The 21,023-nt window shown below is 37.3% G+C and overlaps 1 protein-coding gene across 2 annotated transcripts in view; it reads left to right on the top strand.

Moving 5' to 3' along the window:
* The window catches only part of NUP54 (nucleoporin 54), a 41,028-nt gene that overhangs the window by 13,148 nt on the left and 6,857 nt on the right, over nucleotides 1-21,023 (top strand). For both annotated transcript variants that reach the window (XM_003129118.6, XM_021101458.1), the window contains 8 exons: nucleotides 25-251; nucleotides 2,749-2,936; nucleotides 3,636-3,832; nucleotides 5,601-5,655; nucleotides 6,077-6,170; nucleotides 12,712-12,819; nucleotides 18,165-18,284; nucleotides 18,720-18,830. In XM_003129118.6, coding sequence (XP_003129166.3) covers nucleotides 25-251; nucleotides 2,749-2,936; nucleotides 3,636-3,832; nucleotides 5,601-5,655; nucleotides 6,077-6,170; nucleotides 12,712-12,819; nucleotides 18,165-18,284; nucleotides 18,720-18,830 — 1,100 coding nt within the window. The remainder of the gene's footprint in view (nucleotides 1-24; nucleotides 252-2,748; nucleotides 2,937-3,635; nucleotides 3,833-5,600; nucleotides 5,656-6,076; nucleotides 6,171-12,711; nucleotides 12,820-18,164; nucleotides 18,285-18,719; nucleotides 18,831-21,023) is intronic.

The following is a 21,023-nucleotide window of genomic DNA, read 5'->3' as shown; positions in this document are numbered from 1 at the left end:
ACTAATTTTGGGGTACATTTTTAGCATTAGGTGGTCTCTTCAGTCAGCCTACACAAGCTCCTACCCAGTCCAATCAACTGATAAATACTGCAAGTGCTCTTTCTGCTCCAACACTACTGGGAGATGAGAGAGATGCTATTTTGGCGAAATGGAATCAACTACAGGCCTTTTGGGGAACAGGAAAAGGATATTTCAACAATAACATTCCACCAGTGGAATTCACGCAAGAAAATCCTTTTTGCCGATTTAAGGTATTATACTGTTTTTGATCTTTTTTTTTTTTTTTTTTGTCTTTTCTAGGTCCGCACCCACAGCATATGGAGGTTCCCAGGCTAGGGGTCAAATCAGAGCTGCAGCCGCTGGCCTACACCACAGCCACAGAAACTCGTGATCCGAGCCATGTCTGCAACGTACACCACAGCTCACAGCAGTGCTGGATCCTTAACCCACTGAGCGAGGCCAGGGATTGAACCCACAACCTCATGGTTCCTAGTTGGATTCGCTAACCACTGCGCCATGACGGGAACTCCTGTTTTTGATCTTAATCTGAAGAGCGTATGAGAGAATATGATGTTTGGATTAAAATAATACCAAGAAGAACAGTTGCTTGGAAGACTTTGTGTTGTGGCTCAGCAGGTTAAGCACCCGGCTAGTATCCATGAGGATGTGGGTTAGATCCCTGGCCTTGCTCAGTGGGTTAAGGATCCAGTGTTGCTGCAATCCGTGATGTAGGTTGCAGAGGTGGCTCGGATCCCACGTTTCTGTGGTGGTGGTGTAGGCCGGCACCTGCAGCTCTGATTCAGCCCCTAGCCTGGAAACTTCCATATGCCGCACGTGTGGCCCTAAAAAGAAAAACAAACTATTGCTTGGTTTTTTAGGACTCTTTGAAATGTTATGGCATAATAATACTTGTTTTAAAAGTACAGAAATTATAAAATATGAGTGATTTCTTACATATGTGATTGAGATGAATATGACTGAAGGAAGGTGTGCTAGGAATGTAATTTATAACAGGGAAAAAAATGTTAACAGAGGGGAAATGATCTCCTTGTTACATATAAAAAGGGAGACCCAAAGCTAGAATTTAGTAGTTTTCATCTAATACTGTCCAGGAAAGTACACTGTAACCAGCAGATAGAGGAAACTTTCTGCTTGGCATGTATAATCCTATCATTGCCATTAGCTGGATGCCAAAGCCGTTACAATATACTCCATTTTCTGATTCCATGTGCCTGCCAAACAATTTGCTCTGTGAATCTGATTTCTCAGAGGTTCTGTTCATCAGCCAGTGAGACTATTTAGGTCAACTTGATAATGTATTTTTCATAAAAAAGTAACATATTGCAATCCAGTTTATACGTCAACATCTTTTAGTTTTGTTGCCTGTTCCAGTCCCTTAAACCTGATCAGTGTGTACCTAAGTTTGTGTTTGGAGTTGCAAAACTAAGGATCAGATCCTTGAATGTGGTTAAATAGCAGAAAGTGACCAGCATATCTTGTTAGAGTATCTCTTTATCTCATCACTCTAACAAAATGAAAGTATATCTTTTGAGTGTGAATAAATGAAATTTTAATACTAGTGACTATGAGGTATACAGTAGACATAGGTTGAATATAACAATTTTTTAATTGGCATATTAACACACATAGGATAAAATATATAAAGAACTAATCTAGAGTAAATTTAAATTCTTTTAAAAATGCATTATAAGTGGTGACAAAAGAGAAAGGCTTCTGTCTAAAAATGTAATAGTAATTCTTTAGGAAGGCATAGTTTGTCATATTTAATATTATATGAAAACTAACTTATTTCACAAGTTTTGTATTAAATGAAACCAGAAAATAATGTAGACATACTTTATGGCATGTATAAGTTGACACTGTTATTTTAAAAGTATTTATTTAGTAAATTGTTTCTTTATGTATCTTTATAAAAACTTAAGATTCCATGAGTCAAAAGTATAGTGAAATACATTTTGGTCCATGACTTTTGCAGTCATTTTTATGCATTCAGAGTTGTTTTGGCAGTGTGCAGAAACACCTAATAATGATGGATTCCAGAGTTCTGTAGGAGTTCCATTGTGGTGCAGTACCTTAAGGACCTGGCGTTGTCACTTCAAGAGCTTGGGTCATTGCTGTGGCATAGGTTCAACCTCTGGCTCAGGAACTTCCACATGCTGCAGGCATGGTCAAAAAAAAAGTTTTTCAGAGAAAGCTATTCAGTTACTCTGTGGAAGAGGAAGTTTTAGTTTTTATTTTATTTAATTTTTTATTTTTATTTTTATTTTTTGCTTTTTAGGGCTGCAACCGCATCATATGGAAGCTCCCAGGCCAGGGGTCAAATAGGAGCTACAGCTGCTGGCCTACACCACAGCCACAGCAACATGGGATCTGAGCCGTGTCTGTGACCTATACTGCAGCTCAGGGCAATGCCAGATCCTTAACCCATGGGGCGAGGCCAGGGATCAAACGTGCAACCTCATAGTTACTAGTCAGAGTCGTTTCCACTGTGCCACAACAGGAACTCCAAGAAAGAGGAAGTTTTAATTTCACTCTCTTAAGTTTATGTTATTCTTGGATAGAAAAGTTTTTCTATTATGTGTGACCTCTTAGGGTACAGAGTGGTAGAAAGAACCATTACATGTTTCCTTCATTATCAGACATTAAGTTGTTTTTCCTGTTGTAGCAGATATTAAGCTATTAATGCTGAACATGTGATTTAAGGTCAATTATTTTGTTATTCCACAGGCAGTAGGTTACAGTTGTATGCCCAATAATAAAGACGAAGATGGCCTAGTGGTTTTAGTTTTCAACAAAAAGGAAACGGATATTCGAAGCCAGCAACAGCAGTTGGTAGAATCATTACATAAAGTTTTGGGAGGAAACCAGACCCTTACTGTAAATGTAGAGGGAATTAAAACATTACCAGATGATCAGTAAGTATACACTAAATATACTATATATTTCTGGGTGCCTTGATTCAAAGAGGCTTGTTGTTTAAAGCACAAATTAAATCTCAAAGCAGAGTGTTATTTCTCAGCTAGTGATTCTTCCATATTTATAGAAACATTTGTTTAAAAACTCTTTTCTTAATCTTGGGTTTCTTAACTTACTAGATGCTAATAATTTCTTAGATTTTTCATTCAGAAACAGGAAGAAGCATTAATCATGACTGTGTGCAAATCATAGGCCACAAAGACACTATTGGAATGTTTTGACTGATTACTCTTCGTGTTCATTTATGGATAAATATGATTAGTTTCTCTTGTCCTGTGTATAGTTGTCATACTTAGCAGCAAGACTTTTGCTTTAGAATATTTTGGGTTAGTAGGATTATTTATTAGTGAGATATAATAACTGAAATCAAATTTTACTTTTTGGTCTTAGGGGCAATGAAGCAACCCATAAGCTTCAACAGAACCTCCAAAGTACTTCTCAGTTCTGGAAAAAATAGTAAATTTGTATAGGACTTTGCAGCTAAGCATTCCTTTTACAGATAATATCCTATTTGTCTACCTCTTTTTAACTTTCTTTCTGAATTCAGCTAGTACCCATCCAAAGTCATATGCTACATTTATATTTGTGGCTGTGAGTTATGTGCTCCATATATTATGACTTGGTTATTTTTCCCCTAGGACAGAAGTTGTCATTTATGTTGTTGAGCGTTCTCCAAATGGTACCTCAAGAAGAGTTCCAGCTACAACACTCTATGCCCATTTTGAACAAACCATTATAAAAACACAACTGCAGCAGCTTGGTGTAACCCTTTCTATGACTAGAACAGAACTTTCTCCTGCACAGATCAAACAGCTTTTACAGAATCCTCCTGCTGGTATGTTTCCAGAGTCATGGAGTTGAGTTGAGGAAATGAAAGATATTAGAAAATACATGCTTCCTCTATGTTGCTTGGTAATTAATGGCAGCTTATTCACATGTCTGCTTGTTTGGGACAAGGTTTTGAATGTTTTTATTCATTCATTTAGTTTTTTCCATCATCTAGCTAATATGTTTTAGAAATTTTTGGAAATGATGAAAATAAAGAAAAATAGTCCATAGTCCATCTACCCAAAGGTAATTCAATCGTAGTATTTTATTTTTGTCTGGCTTATCTCTTTTTAACTGAGTGTTCAGATAAAACCTGAATGTGTTCTCAGCTTAAAAGATTCTAAATGGCATAAGTGGATTGACTGTGTGACAGATCTTCTTCACCTCTCTTCTACAGAACTGCTATTAATAATTTGTGGTACTTTATCAGTCCTTTATCTGCAATTTTAATATAAGCATATGTTATGGAAATCCTTAAAAAAAGGGACTCTGCACTATGCATTCACTGCAAACTGCCTTTTTACTTAGGGTATTTCATAATACTTTCCATGTCAGTTACATGGAAAAAAATTACATGGAAGTCATTTTCACTAATTATAAACTAAGCAGCAGTTAACGTCCTTGTAAATATATCTTAGAACACACGACATGTATTTCTCTGAGTGTAAAAATTTAGAGTCAAGATTACACATTGGTACATTCAACTAACCCAGCCCCAAGATAGGGAAAACAAGTTCTAGGAAGTTCCAAAAAGCAAAATGAATTGCTGTGCCCCAGCAACTATTTACATAGTATTTCCATTGTATTGTTGTGAGTAACCTACAGATGATTTAAAGTGTATGGGAGGATGGTGTAGGTTATATGCAAACACTATGCTGTTTTTTGTAAGGGACTTGAGCAGGCTTGGGAGTGGGGTGCGTCCTGACCCTGATCCTCTGCAGGTACCAGAGGGATGACTGTACTTTATATATTGCTGTGTACTCCTGCCAAATTGCTCTCCAGAGGAAGTTCTACCATTTACATTCATAACATGAACGTGTTATTTTTCTCATTTAAATATTTTCTAATGTTTTCTCTTTTTGATCTATTTTTGCCAACAATGGGGATTATCAGACTTTTTAATTTTGCCATTCTGATGGCAAAAAATCAGTACTTATTTTCATTTGCATTTCCCTGATTACTACTGAAGACCGTATTTTTGTCTGTTTATTAGCCACATGTTTATAATTTTTGTGCCTGTTTTCTATTAAATTTTTTGTATTTCTGATTTAGAGGAATTTGTCCTATATTTTGGAGGTCAATCTATTATCCTATAGGTTATAAATATTTGCTTTCAAGCTTTCTTTTCTAAGTTTATCCTATAAAACAAGCTTTTTTTGTTGTGGTCCCTTTTTTTTCTTATCTGCAAGAAACAGCTTTACTCTGCAGTATACAGAGGACCATCTTTCATAGCAGAAAAGCAATACATGAAATGAGCAAGCAATGCTCAATCCCGGACACAACCAAATTTAGGTTGCCCTATATCAACAAGTCATATGACTTGCTTAAATGTAGGATATTTATAACCTATACTATTGTCTCTGACTGTAAGAAAAACAAGGTCTTTTCTAACTCACTATGGTCTGGAGTTTTATGATATAGTGCTCATATTTGACAATCAGTTTTCATTCCAGCTTCTAGATTTTATATCTTAACTTTAGGAAAGCCTTTCCCATACAGATACTGTAAGAATAAGAAGTAGTTCCTTTTAGAAAAAATATTTCTTCTTTGTGTAGGTGTCGATCCTATTATCTGGGAACAAGCCAAGGTGGACAACCCTGATTCTGAAAAGTAAGTGTATCTTCAGCTTGTTTTCATATAAGAACTAATATTTATTGCTAGGGAAGCAGGCTGTTAACTATGTATCTTATATTTGAGGTGAGTTTATTTTCATTTTCATTGCTTTTTAAAGAATGTTGATTGTGATAATGCAGCATAGTATGGTGAAAACGAAGTCGCTGAGTACCAGTCCTCTAATTATATTTTTGCATTTAATAATGCAGTTTTTGACCAAACCGTATTTCTTTATTCATAAAATAAGGAAATTGAATTAAATATCTGTGGTGTAACATTGTTAATTTCATTGTCATGGGTCTGCCTTTGAACCACAGGAATTTAATGTGACATTACATGAATGTTATTATGAAAATATTACCTTGTATTTTGTAATAATAGGCTTAAGTCTGAAAATTGACCACCTGCATTTCTTCAGGTTAATTCCTGTACCAATGGTGGGTTTTAAGGAACTTCTTCGAAGACTGAAGGTCCAAGATCAGATGACTAAGCAGCATCAAACCAGATTAGATGTAAGAATTGAGCTTCGTTCTCTGGGCCTGGGAGGATAGAGGTTGCAGACATTTCTTTTTACCATATGTTATTATTTTTTTTGCCTTAGGGGAAGCAATATAATGTGTATCGCAAATTAACAATTACAGTTTTACATGACTTCTTTATTCAGAGCCTTCAAAATCATGTAAATCTTATTTGATATATTTTAACAATGAGTTTAGAATTGTTGGCCTAACAAATTAGATATTATTTTTCATTTCCAGCCAGAGAATGCATATTATTAGACATTTTATTTATGGGGACTTGTGAAAATGAAGGCTACAATTATGATAATGGTGTCATAGACTATTATTGCAGGTTAATGAAGCAAATTTAAGTTATTGAATGTTTGAATTTCCTTAATATTTTATAAGGTAGACTTTAATAATCAAATTGTAAAGGTTCCAAAAGTTTACCCCCACATTCTCTTTTATGGAAATCCTAATTAGATTTTCAGACTCAGACTCTGAGTAACAAAAAGCTTAGTGTTCTATGAAGCAATTCCTTTCATTGTCAGCTGGCTCTAACCAATACAGATTCTTCTTACATTGCCCCAGAATCTACCTTGCTGTAATTTATATCCATTTTCTCTGGCATGCTTTGTAGGTAACCACTGTGTTCCTGTGACAGCCCTATAGATATTTAAGTAATAATTTCTCTGGCTAAAAATTCCAGATAGTTTTTGAATGTGACATGATATCTAGGCCCTTATTATCTTAGGTTGGATACGTTGAAATTTTTTTTTTTTTTTTTTTTGTCTTTTTGTCTTTTTGTCTTTTGTTGTTGTTGTTGTTGTTGCTATTTCTTGGGCTGCTCCCGCGGCATATGGAGGTTACCAGGCTAGGGGTTGAATCGGAGCTGTAGCCACCGGCCTACGCCAGAGCCACAGCAACGCGGGATCCGAGCCACGTCTGCAACCTACACCACAGCTCACGGCAACGCCGGATCGTTAACCCACTGAGCAAGGGCAGGGACCAAACCCGCAACCTCCTGGTTCCTAGTTGGATTCGTTAACCACTGCGCCACGACGGGAACTCCTCTTTTTTTTTTTTTTTTGTGGATACGTTGAATTTTTGATGCATACGTTGAAAAATGCATCACTTTTAAAATGAGTTGTCCACAGTAATATAAATAGGGTGTGACCAAGTCCTTCATAGTAAGACCAAAGGAGCTATTATTTCTCTTTATTTTTGTCAGTGTTGCTGGAGGTTTGTCAATTGTATCGATCTTTTCAAAGAACAAATTTTTGGTTTTTTTGTCCCCCCCCCCCCGTTTTCTGTTTATAGTTTCATAAATTTTTGCTTAACCATTTCCTTTATTCTGCTTACTTTGGGTTTAGGGGTTTATTTTTCTATGTATAGTTTCTCGAGTTAGCAGCTTAGGTTATTGAGACCTTTCTTTTCTAAAAAAGGCATTTAATGCTGTTAATTTCCTTCTAAGCACGGCTTTACTTGAATCCCACAAATTTTGATAATGTTGTATTTTCGTCTTTGATGTATTAAAATTTTTTTTCTAATTTCCCTTGAGGGTTCTGTTTGTTGGATTTTTTGACTAGTGAATTATCTATTATTTTATTTTATTTTATTTTATTTGTCTTTTGTCATTTTAGGGCCACACCCACGGCACATGGCGGTTCCCAGGCTAGGGATCAAATCGGAGCCAGCCTACACCACAGCCATAGCAATGCCAGATCCAAGTCAGTTCTGCAGCCTACACCACAGCTCACGGCAATGCCGGATCCTTAATGCACTGAGCAAGGCCAGGGATTGAACCCACAACCTCATGGTTCCTAGTTGGATTCACTTCCCCTGTGCCACAACGGGAACTCCTAATGAATTATTTAGAAGTGTTTTATTTTCACGTGCTTGGAGATAATCCCTCTTTTGTTGGTATCTTACCTAACTCTGTTATGGTCAGAGAACTTTGTATGTTTTCTATTAACTTTGTAAAGGTTTTTAACCCACATGCCTATGAAAAGAATGCAGATTCTGCTGTTCTTGGCTTTTTCTCTTAGTATCAGTGAGATCCATTTGGTAAATTGTCCAGTTCTTCTATATTGTTGATTTTTCTGTATACTAGTTCTACTGCAGGAGGAGAGTTGAAGTCTCCAGCTACAGTTATGAATTGGTCTTTTTCTCCTTTTGGTTCTATCAGGTTTTTTTCACAATGTATTTTGAAGGTTTGCTATTAGGTACATTTGTATCTAGAGTCGTTACATTTTCTTGGCCCAGATACCTTTTAGTATTCTATAATGTTCCTCTTTATACCTGGCAGTTGTCTTTGCTCTGAAGTCTGCTTTCTCTGATACTAACACAAAGCCACCCTCGCTTTCTTTTTTTTTTTGTCTTTTTGCTATTTCTTTGGGCCGCTCCCACGGCATATGGAGGTTCCCAGGCTAGGGGTCGAATTGGAGCTGTAGCCACCAGCCTACGCCAGAGCCACAGCAACGTGGGATCCGAGCCTCGTCTGTGACCTACACCACAGCTCACGGCAACACCAGATCGTTAACCCACTGAGCAAGGGCAGGGATTGAACCCGCAACCCCATGGTTCCTAGTCAGATTCGTTAACCACTGAGCCACAACGGGAATTCCACATTGTTTTACTCTTAACCTACCATTATCATATTTGAAATTTTTTTTGTAGACAGATACAATTTGGATTTAGGCCTACCGTCTTGTTAACTCTTCCCTCTGTTTTTCCTTTTTTTTTTTCTCTTTCCTCTTTTCTGCTTTCTTCTGGGTTATTTGGACATTTTTTGGTATTCTGTTTTTAGTTTATTGTCATTTCAACATTCATCAGTTTTTTAGTAGCTGCTCTGGGGCAGTAGTTCTCATTGCGGGTGGTGGTGGTGTTGTCCCCTAGGGCACATTTGGCAATGTCTGGAGACTTGTTTGGTTCTTACAGCTGGGTTGGGGTAAGGTGAGGTGTTGTATATCTAGTGGGTAGAGACCAGGATGCTGATAAACATCTTACAGTGTACAGAACAGTATCACTGCAACAAAGAATTAATCTGGCTCAGATTCATAGCCAGTGTTGAAAGGGAGAAGCATTTCTCTAGATATTATAATGTATCTCTTTACAGCAGAACTAATAGGCTTTACTTGGAGTTATCAGCTTGGGGCTGTGTTGAAACCAAGCTAGGGGTGCTACCTGAGGGAAAAATAATGGTAAACTTACCACCAGGTCTGTAGTACTTCAAAGTCGTACTTTCTTCCTTCTACCACCTGTTTATTTTTCAGAGTCCTCAGGAAGTTGCCCATGCATTCTCTTCACGTTTTACAGCTATCTTCTACAGGTCAGATGGAGTGGCATGTTCCAGGTCCACCTTGTCTAGAATCAAAATCGTTCATGTCTTTTGCCAATTTTTCTATTGGACTTCATAGGTTTTCTTTTTGAATTTCAGGAGTTCATCATTTATTCCAGATTTTAATCCCTAGTCTGTTTATAACATTGTAAATATTTCTCACATTTCTCATCTCTCTGCTAACTGGCTTTAGTGTTCTTAGTTAAACAGAAAACTTCAATTTTAATGTAATGATATCCATTGATTTTGGTTTTTTTTCTTTCTCCTTGTGTTTTCTTTTTTGGGAATTTGCTTAAGAAATCATTCCTTGGGAATCACCATTGTGGCTCAGCAGGTTAAGAACCCAACATAGTGTCTGTGAAGATACAGGTTCGATCCCTGGCCTCGCTTAGTGTGTTAAGGATCCAGTGTTGGCTGTGGCTATAGTGTAGGCTGGCAGCTGCAGCTCCAATTCCAACCCCTAGCCTGAGAACTCCCATATGCTGCAGGTGCAGCCATAAAAAGAAAAAAAAAAAAAATCATTCCTTACCCCAAGTCTATCTAAGAGTTTTCTGCGTTTTTTTCTTATATTTTAGAATTTAACCTTTCACATTTGGGTCTTGTGTCCCCATGGAGTTGAGTTTATATATACTAAGTGGAATGAGCCCAACTTTCTCTAAATAGTGGGTCAGTTTTTCCATTGTCATCCCCCAAAACTGACATTTTCCTCACTAATTTATCAAAGCATTTATCAAACCAAGTTCCAATGTATATGTGAAGTAATCTGTTCTTAAATCAGTTTCACATTTTTTTTATTCTTATGGCTCTGTAGTATATCTTAAAGATATGTGGTAGAGTGACTCTATAGTCCTTTGTTGTTCTTTTCAGATTTTTAAGCTCTTATGGGTCTTTGTTCTTCTATAACATATTTAGTATGAGTTTTTCAAAATGCTAGGATTTTAGTTGGAATTGCATTAAATATATAATTCGTAGATAATTGAATCTTAATAACATTAAATTATTCCATCATGAACATGTGTTTCTTCACTCATTGAGGTCTCATGTCCTTTGTAAAAGCTTTAAAATAAATTCTTTTGGGAGCTTCCATTGTGGCCCAGTGGTAACGAACTCGACTAGTATCCACAAGGATGCCGGATTGATCCCTGGCCCCACTCAGTGGGTTAAGGATCTGACATTGACGTGAGCTGTGGTGTAGGTTGCAGATGCGGCTCAGATCTGGTGTGGCTGTGGCTGGCAGCTTTAGCTCTGATTCAACCCCTAGCCTAGGAACCTATGTATGCCATGGGTGCAGCCCTAAAAAGCAGAAAGACAAAACCCTTTAAAAATCATACATTGTTTTTTCTTGGTTAATTCCTAAATTGTTTTAATGTTTGTCAATAAATACTTGAATGGTAACATTTCTATTTTTTCTTAGTATTGCTGGTATAGAAGAATAGTGTAATTACTCTTGTTGTCTAGAAGCCCTGCCAACTTTTTATTTATTTATTTATGTATTATTATTTTTTTTTTTTTTGGTCTTTTTTTTTGCCATTTCTTGGGCCGCTCCCATAGCATATGGAGGTTCCCAGGCTAGGGGTCGAATTGGAGCTATAGCTGCCAGCCTACACCAGAGCCACAGCAACGCGGGATCCGAGCCGCATCTGCGACCTACACCACAGCTCACGGCAACGCCGGATCCTTAACCCACTGAGCAAGGGCAGGGATCAAACCCGCAACCTCATGGTTCCTAGTCGGATTCGTTAATCACTGCGTCACGACGGGAACTCCAGTTTTTTATTTATTTATTTATTTTTTTCCTGCCAACTTTTTAAAACTGCGATGGGGAGCGTTTCAGGGCTACATGATATAAAATACAGCCACCTAATTTTGTCCCTTCAACATAGTCTATCATTGGAAAGTTCCTTAAAATGTGATAGACATGTGTATGAAGACACTTGCTGAAGTATGTCTTGTACAGTCTTGTGCGTGACTGAAGGAGACTGGCAGCATTACTGTTTATACTGCTAATTAATCTTCAGTTATTTGTATGGCACTTAAGAAATAATACCACTCACATGTGAGATAAAGTAGGTCAGTGGTCTTGTACAATCTTCTTACCCTCTTACTTGTAACATCTCAATGTAAGCCAGTGTCGTAGAATTATAAATTATGATAGGAGTGATAATGGAGTTAGTTCTGGTTGGAGACTTCCCTGATAGCTCAGCAGGTTAAGAATCCAGACTTGTCACTGCTGTGGCTCTTGTCACTGCTGTGACATGAGTGCAATAATTTCCACATGCCGCCGTCATGGCCCCCAAGAAATCTAATCGGGAAAGTTTAACAAAATAGGATTTTAACTCACGCTGTAAGGTTAAGAATTTTGTAAGGTAGGACGTAAGATTTTGGGCCAGGCAGAGAACAAATCAACGATCCAGAGGCAGAGTTCCCGTTGTGGCTCAGCAGTAAAGAACCCACTAGTATCCCATGAGGATGTAGGTTCTATCCCACTTTGCCACGATCTGTGGTGTAGGTTGCAGACACAACTCGCATCTGGTGTGGCTGTGGCATATGCTGGCCGCTGCAGCTCTGATTTGACCCCTTGCCTGGGAACTTCCATATACTGCATGTGTGGCCCTGAAAAGCAAAAAGATTTAAAAATAATGAAAAATAAAAATCCAGAGGCGTAAAAATGTCTTCAGTTGTGTAGTTAGTATCTTTCCTTTTCCTTTCCAGTCTGAGCACATCCCTCCATAGTATATTCTGTAAGAGTTAATACTGATATATATATATATATATATATATAGCCATATATATATAGATATATATTGTACTTTCTGCAAATAGTTAGATTTAATTGTCTATTAAGGCCCCTCCTGCATGTCACTTTATAGACCTTAACGTTTTTCATTTGTGGTCTGGTTGTTGGCTGTGTTCAGTAGTATGACTTCAGATTCCTTAATTGTTACTGAAGTGTATGTTTCCTTTTTCTAATATCCTTTGCCTCATCACTAAATTTCCTAGAGCTCTAAAGAAATCTTTGAATGGTACTTTTTAATTTTTAGATGTACAAAATGGGAAGAAATATGAAAGGAGATTTAAAGGGGAAAGAGTTTATATGTTGAGAGATGACTCTCAGGCTCATCTTAGTATCAGACTTTGCACATAGGTGAACTTGATAAATAATTGTGATATCAATACTTAATTTACCTTAAATTTTTTTTTTGAAAAAAACAGATCATATCTGAAGATATTAGTGAATTACAGAAGAATCAAACTACAACTATGGCCAAAATTGCACAGTACAAGAGGAAACTCATGGATCTTTCCCACAGAACCTTACAGGTAGTAATTTGGATTTTTTTTTTTCCCCAATATTTTTAAGACAGTTGCTGCTTTTTAAAACAGCTTTATTGAGATATAATTCACACACCATATGGTTTTTGTATTTAAAGTGTATAATTCAATGATTTTTAGTGTACTCACAGTGTTGTACCACCATCACCACAATTTTAGAATATTAGAAGTGCTAAATATGGATTTTTTTCAGTAGAAGACAGACAGACTAAAAGGAAATAATAATAATAGTCTGAAACTGAAAGTACCACAAACTTTTTCATTAAAGCCTAGAAGCTGGAGGAGAGGTCTGTCAGGATTGGGTGAAGAAAGTAAAAATGTACTAAAATTCACATTTTATTGAAAGGGTAGGGGGCGAGCAGTGAGATGATAAGTCATCTTGGTACAAGAAAAGCATGTATCAGATCATTACAGTAGAAATCAAAAATTATCAAGAAGAAATAAAAGAATGGATAGCAATAAATATTGAAATTATGAAACCAAACCTTATATAGCAGAATCACTGGGATACAGCAAAAGGTATACTCAGGAGAATTTATAGCCTTAAAAAAAATCTTCATTTTTAAAAGTTCAAATGCAAAAAATAAAGAACTTAGTACTTAATCTTAAGTTAGAAAAATATTTAAGATAAGCCAAGAGAAACTAAGAATAAAGATAATGTGAAATGAGTAAAACAGAAAAAAGTTAGTCATAATAGAATAAATTGAAAAGCTTTTTTTTTGAAAGACCATTAAAATGGCTAACATTGGGAGTTCCCGTCGTGGCACAGTGGTTAACGAATCCGACTAGGAACCACGAGGTTGCGGGTTTGATCCCTGGTCTTGCTCAGTGGGTTAACGATCTGGTGTTGCCCTGAGCTGCGGTGTAGGTTACAGACGAGGCTCGGATCCCACGTTGTTGTAGCTCTGGCGTAGGCTGGTGGCTACAGCTCCGATTAGACCCCTAGCCTGGGAACCTCCGTGTGCTGCGGGAGCGGCCCAAGAAATGGCAAAAAGACAAAAAAAAAAAAAATGGCTATCATGAGTCTGCATAAGGAAGAAAAATTAGAAGTGAGAAAAGGGACATAAGCACAGATACACACAAGAGCATGAGAAAATACTACATGCAATTCAGGGCAATAAATACGGAAGTTGGAGGAAAACATGATTTTCTCACAAAATGCAAATTATTAAAATTGATATATAGGAGAAATCTTAAATAGACAAATATCATAGAAGCAATTGGGAAAGTGATTAAAGGGCAGCCATGGAAAACACCAAGGTCAGATAGTTTCATTGCTGAATTTTATCTGATGATGAAAGAGCTATTCCAAAATTACTTTTTTTCAGACAAAAATGAAATAGACAGCTGCTGCTTTTTAAAACAGCTTTATTGAGATATAATTCACACACCATATGGTTTTTGTATTTAAAGTGTATAATTCAATGATTTTTAGTGTACTCACAGTGTTGTACCACCATCACCACAATTTTAGAATATTTTCATCACTATAAAAAGAAACTCCATACCCATGAGCAGCCACTCCCTGTTTCATCCCAAACTCCTTAGCTGTAGGCAGCCACTTTCTGTTTCTATGGATCTGCCTCTTTTGGACATTTCATACAAATGAAATCATATGATATGTGGTATTTTTTTTTTTAACTGGCTTTCGCATAGCATGTTATTTTCAAGGTTTGTTCACGTTGTAGCATGTACTAGGACGTCATCCCTTTTTATTGCTGAATAACATTCCATTACATGAATATACCACATTTTATCTACCACATTCATCAACTGACGAATGTCTTGGTGGTTTCCATTTTTTTTGGCTATTTGAATAATGATGCTGTTAGCCCAAGTGTACAGGTGTTTGTGTAGTTGTATGCTTTTGTTTCTCTTGGGTACATAAACTTAGGCTGGGAATTGCTTGATCATGTGGTAACTCAATGTTCAACTTTTTGAAAAACTACCAGACCTTTCCAGAACAGCACCATTTTACATCTCTGTTTTTAGCAACCCCCCCAAATAAAAATCTATAAACAGATAATTGTAATAGAGATGCCAATTATGCTAAGAAGCCAGACTGAAAGGCTACATATGGCATGTTTCCAATTATGTGACACAGGCAAAAGGCAAAACTAGAGGTGAGTAACAGATCAGGAGCCGCTAGGAGCAGGAGGTACGGGGAGAGGAGACTCCAGGGACCAGGAGAGAACTTGGGTGGGGGATGAAAATGTTGTATATCCTGATTGTGGTGATGGTAACCTGTTTGTCCAAATACATAGAACTGTGCACCTAAAAAGGATGAATTTTGTTGTATGTGATCGTTCCTCAGTAAACCTGGCCAAAGAAAACAAAGGCAGAAATTCTTAATGAAATTATAAATAAAGAGAATCCAACGATTTATCAAATTCTAAAGGAATACACTTTGACTAAGTAGGGTTCATTTCAGGAATGGAGGATTGGTTCTATAGCAGGATTATCTATCAGCATAGTTTATCATATCAACTTGTGAAAGGAAAATATATAATAAAGACTAGTTACCAAAAATGAACAGCAAATACTCTGAGCAAAGCACTAAAATCACATTCAGAAACTAAACCCTGCTACCCAGTATTATTAAAAAATTCACTGTTATCTGAAGAGGTTTTCATAAATATAATGAGCAAAGTAGTTAACTAATATAAACATTGAAAAGAGATTAAATTATCTCTTTGCTGGTGACATGATTGTATATCTAGAAAACCTAAGGAAATAAACTATAATGTTAATGTAATATGGCTCAGTATGAGGTAAATGTACAAAAATCAGTGTATTAAAGTTTTCACAAGTAGAGAGACAAACCATTCTCTTAGATAAACAAAATATGTACTTTGTAAAATTGTAAAATGAATTACAACTTAAAAATTGATTAAAATCTTTTAGTTCATAAATAAGGATAAGTATTTTGAGAACAACTTTTGGGGACCAAAAAAAATAGTGAAGGGGACTTGTTTTATCAAATTTTAGAACCTATTTCAAAGCTCTTATAATCAAATCAATATGCCGACTGGGACATAAAGATCAATAGAACAGAATAGGGAATCCAGAAATGGATGCTCCTGTCTTTTTTTTTTTTTTTAATTTTATTGGAATATGGTTGACTGGGAAAATTGTATGAATTTCAGGCATACAGCAAAGTCAATCTGTTACACACATATATATATATTCATTCCTTTTTAGACTCTTTTCCTGTATAGGTTATCATACAGTGTCGAGGAAATTTCCCTGTGGTGTACAATAGGTCCTTGTTAGCCATCTCTTTTGTTTGTAGTAGTGTGTATTTATCAATCCCAACCCCTCTAGTTTATGCCATCCCCATTTCCCCTTTGATAAAGGGTTTTGAAATCTTTGAATCTGTTTCTCTGGTAAGTTCTACTGCATGATTTCTATTAGATTCCACATTAGTGATCTCATATTTTTCTCTAACGTACTTCAGTTGGTATGGTATTTTCGAGGTTCATCCATGTTGCTGCAGATGGCATTATTTCATGCTTTTTATGGCTGATATTCCATTGTATATATATGTATCACATCTTCTTTATCCACTCCTCTGTCGATGGACATTGAGGTTGTTTCCATGTCTTTGCTGTTGTAGATAGTGTCACAGTGAACATTGGGGTGCATGTATCTTTTTGAATAATGGTTTTCTCTGGATATATGCCCAGGAATGGGATTGCTGGATCATATGGTAGTTCTAGATTTAGTATTTTGAGGAGCTTCCATACTGTTCTCTATAGTGGTAGCACCAGTTTACATTCCCACCAGCAGTGTTGGAGGGCTCCCTTTTCTCCACACCCTCTGCAGTATTTGCTGTTTGTAGACTTTTTGATGAAGACCATTCTGACTGGTGTGAGGTGATAGCTCATTGTAGTTTTGATTTTCATTTTTCTAATAATTAGGTTGAGCATCTTTTCATGTGCTTTTTGGCCATCTGTGTTGTTTTTGGAGATGCACCTGTATCTTAATATGAGAAAGGTGGTATTTCAGTTCAGTGGATTTATTTAACAAATAATGCTAGAGCAACTGACTGTCCATCTGGAAAATGAAATAAAATTAGGTCACTGTATCATACCATAGACAAAAGTAAAGTACATCGAAGACTTTAAGAAATTTTTGAGGTGGGGGTGTACAACCTAGGATTGGAGGTTTTTGGCCAAAAAGCCAGGAAGTAAAACAAAATTGACTATGTAAGAATTAGAAAATTTAAATATTATTTTAAAAAGAAAAAAATTGAATTTGCAGACAGCACCGATTTTAGTTGTAGTGTTTGTTATACAGAGATCTTATATAATTTGACCCCAAAAAACCCCAACTGAAATATGAATAAAGAATGTGTAGGAGTTCCCATCGTGGTTCAGTGGTTAACGAATCCAACTAAGAACCATGGGGTTTCGGGTTCGATCCCTGGCCTTGCTCAGTGGTTTAAGGATCCGACGTTGCCGTGAGCTGTGGTGTAGATAGCAGGTGCAGCTCGGATCCCGCGTTGCTGTGGCTCTGGCGTAGGCAGGTGGCTAAGTTCTGATTGGACCTCTAGCCTGGGAACCTCCATATGCCATGGGAGCAGCCCTAGAAAAGGCAAAAAAGACAAAAAAAAAAAAAATAATAATAATGTGTAAAGGCAGTTCACAGAAGAGCAAATACAAAATAGTTCTTGTCAGTTAAAAGATGGATGGTGCTTTAGCATTCAGGGGAATGCAAATTTTTTCAAATTTCGTGAGATGCGTTTATACTTATCAGATTGGGAAAAAATTTAACTTCGTGATCTATTGCTCACAGGAATTCCTACACATTATTATTATTTTTTTCAACTCCTATCTTAACCATTCTTAAGTGTGTAGTTCAGTAGCACTGAGTAAATCATGTGAGGAAAAGGGTAGTCATATGTAGCTTATGAATATAAGTTGTTAGGATCTTTTGGGAATCTAGCAGCTTCTGAAGACTGAACACACATACTTTTAAGCCCAGCACTCTCTTTCTTGTATATATACACAAAGATGTTTATTATAGCGTTGTCCATAGTGTCAAAACTAGAAACAAGATATATGCCCCTCAGTGTAAAAATACTTGAATAAATTATTGGTTTTATTAAGTAATTTAATAATAATGCATGAAAACTACATAGTCATTAAAAGTAACAAATGAATGTAAATTGCCTAATAAAAATGTGCAGACATGATTCAGATCTTGAACCGTTATACTGTTTGTTGTTAATGTATTAACCTAATTTCTTTCAACAATTGATGTATAATAAAATTACATGCGTAACTGAAAAGAGTTGATTCTATCCATATTGGTGGGTTTTCTTTATATAGGTCCTAATCAAACAGGAAATTCAGAGGAAGAGTGGATATGCCATCCAAGCTGATGAAGAGCAGTTGCGAGTTCAGCTAGATACAATTCAGTGTGAACTAAATGCCCCCACTCAGTTTAAGGTAAGCACTTATCAGAGCCTAAAGCTAGAATTTGTTTCAGGTGGATCTGCAGAGAAATGTTACTTGGTCTTCAGAAAGGAATTATGTATACTTGTTTTTATTAAGTATTTGCTGGCTTTAATCCAAATTTGCTTTCTAAAGTAGACTTTTTTTTAATTTTATTACTCAAAAGAATGTATCACATCTGTAGTTGTATAATGATCATAACAATCCAATTTCACAGGATTTCCATCCCACAGCCCAAGCACATCCCCCACCCCCCAAACTGTCTTAAAGTAGACTCTTAATCATGATGTTCTGGGCTTGTATTAATGTTTCAAATAATGTACAGAGGGGGAACTGACACCTTAGTGCCACCTATCCTTTTAAGATAAAACATTCTTAGAAATGGTTGCTGTTGTGAGCAGTTGTAATTCATACCAGTATTATTTTTAGGGCCGACTCAATGAACTGATGTCCCAAATCAGGATGCAGAATCATTTTGGAGCAGTCAGATCTGAAGAAAGATATTATATAGATGCAGATCTGTTGCGAGAAATCAAGCAGGTAAGTGCTATACTAGAATGAACTTTCTTTTTGCGCTGTTTAAGGCTGCACCCGTGGCATGAGGAGGTTCCCAGACGAGGGGTCTAATCGGAGCTACAGCCGCCAGCCTGCATCATAGCCACAGCGATGCCAGATCCAAGTCTCGTCTGCGACCTACACCACAGGTCATGGCAACGCCAGATCCTTAACCCACTCAGCGAGACCAGGGATTGAACACGCAGCCTCATGGTTCCTAGTCGGATTCATTTCCCCTGCGCCACCACAGGAACTCCTAGAATGAACTTTTAAAAAGTTGAATGTACCACCTGACATCCATAAGGATGGCTATAATCGGGGGAAAAAAACGAAACAAACCAAAAAAATAAGTGTTGAGAGGATGTGAAAACGGAACCCTCATGCATTGCTGGGGGCAGTGTAAAATGTGCATGCAGCCACTATGGAAAATGGTTCCTCAGAATATTAAACATAGAACTACCATATAGTCCAGCAGTTCTGCTTCTCAGTACACACCTAAAAGAATCGAAAGCAGGGACTCAGCTATTTGTACACTCACATCCATAGCAGCATTATTCACAGGAGCAAAGTGGAGGCAATCCAAGTGTCTATAGATGGAGGAATAAGCAAAATATGGAATATATAGACAATGGAAAATTTGTCACACTTAAAAGGAAATTCTAACACACACAACAGGGATGAACCTTGAAGACATTGTGCTATGTGAAACAAACCGATTTAAAAGGACAAAAATTGTATGATTCACTCATTTGGGGTACCTAGAGTAGTCTAGCTCGTAGAGAGTAGAATGGTGGTTGCCAGGGGCTGGGGGAGAAGGAATGGGAAGTTAGGGTTTAATGGGTACAGAATTTCAATTTGTGGAAGATGAAAAAGTTTTACACATAGATGCTGGTTCCACATGATTTACTCAGTGCTACTGAACTACACACTTAAGAATGGTTAAGATAGGAGTTCCTACTGTGGTGCAGAGGGTTAAGAATTGACTGCAGTGGCTTGGGTTGCTGTGGAGGCACAGGTTCAATCCCCGGTCTGGCGCAGTGGGTTAAAGGATCCAATGTTGCAGAAGATGTGACTTGGATTCATTCCCTGCCTGGCCTGGGAGCTTCTATATGGCATGACGTGGCTATTTTTAAAAAAAAGTTAAAATGGACAGCTTCATGTTATGTGTATTTTACCACCAAAAAAAAAAAAAAAAAAAAAAAAAAGTGAATCATTCTCTCCCCTGCCTCTCCCGAAAGATAAATTCAGAGGTAATACAGACACCAAAGCTTCCTAGACTCTGTTACCCAATGCATAAGGCAGTGGCAGTGGTAGCTGGGAAGTCATTAGAAATGCAGAGTATGGAGTTCCTGTCATGGCACAGCCAAAATGAATCTGACTAGGAACCATGAGGTTGCAGGTTCGATCCCTGGCCTCACTCAGTGGGGTTAAGGATCTGGTGTTGCCATGAGCTGTGGTGTAGGTCACAGATGCAACTCGGATCCTGCGTTGCTGTCCGTGGTGCAGGCCGGCAGCTGTAGATTCGATTGGACCCCTAGCGTGGGAACCTCCATATGCCTTGGGGGCGGCCCTAAAAAGCACACACACACACACACACACACACACACACACACACGCGCGCGCGCGCGCAAAAGGAATGCAGAATCTATCCTCACTCCAGACCTTCTTAATCAAATTTTTCAAGATCACAGTGATTTGTATGCACATTGGAGTTTGAGAAATAATTTCCTTCTATCCCATCTTTCCCACTTATACGATGCCACATACAAATTATAACTACATAGAGTTACTGATCTTGTCAGCCCTCGGGGACCTGGGTGGAGGCTAGGGTAGGCAAAACCTGCAGCTGCTTGTCTAAAATTCACTTTCTATGGAAAAGCGAGTAAGTACTTTTCTAGCATGTTTTCATTGGTATAAATCTATACACTGGTTTAGTAAATGCTGTCCAGCCATCACCTGTGTCTAAAAAAATATATTAAGATGGTAAACTTTGTGGAATTTGTTAGGTGCCACTAATTGGCATGGCTGGTTGGCATGGCCCTGAGGATTTTAGGTGGCTATAGATGTCATCAACAAATCTGATTTTATTACGTTTCTTAGAATGAATATTCCCATTTTATGCAGCTAAAAACTAGTTGGCTCCTGGGTTCTTTAAAAGTATGCGTACATTCGATTATA

This window comes from Sus scrofa, chromosome 8 (genome assembly GCF_000003025.6).
Source record: "Sus scrofa isolate TJ Tabasco breed Duroc chromosome 8, Sscrofa11.1, whole genome shotgun sequence".
In the NCBI taxonomy this organism is placed as follows: domain Eukaryota; kingdom Metazoa; phylum Chordata; class Mammalia; order Artiodactyla; family Suidae; genus Sus; species Sus scrofa.
The sequence above is the reverse complement of the archived record's forward strand: the minus strand, read 5'-3'. Positions and strand labels throughout refer to the sequence as shown.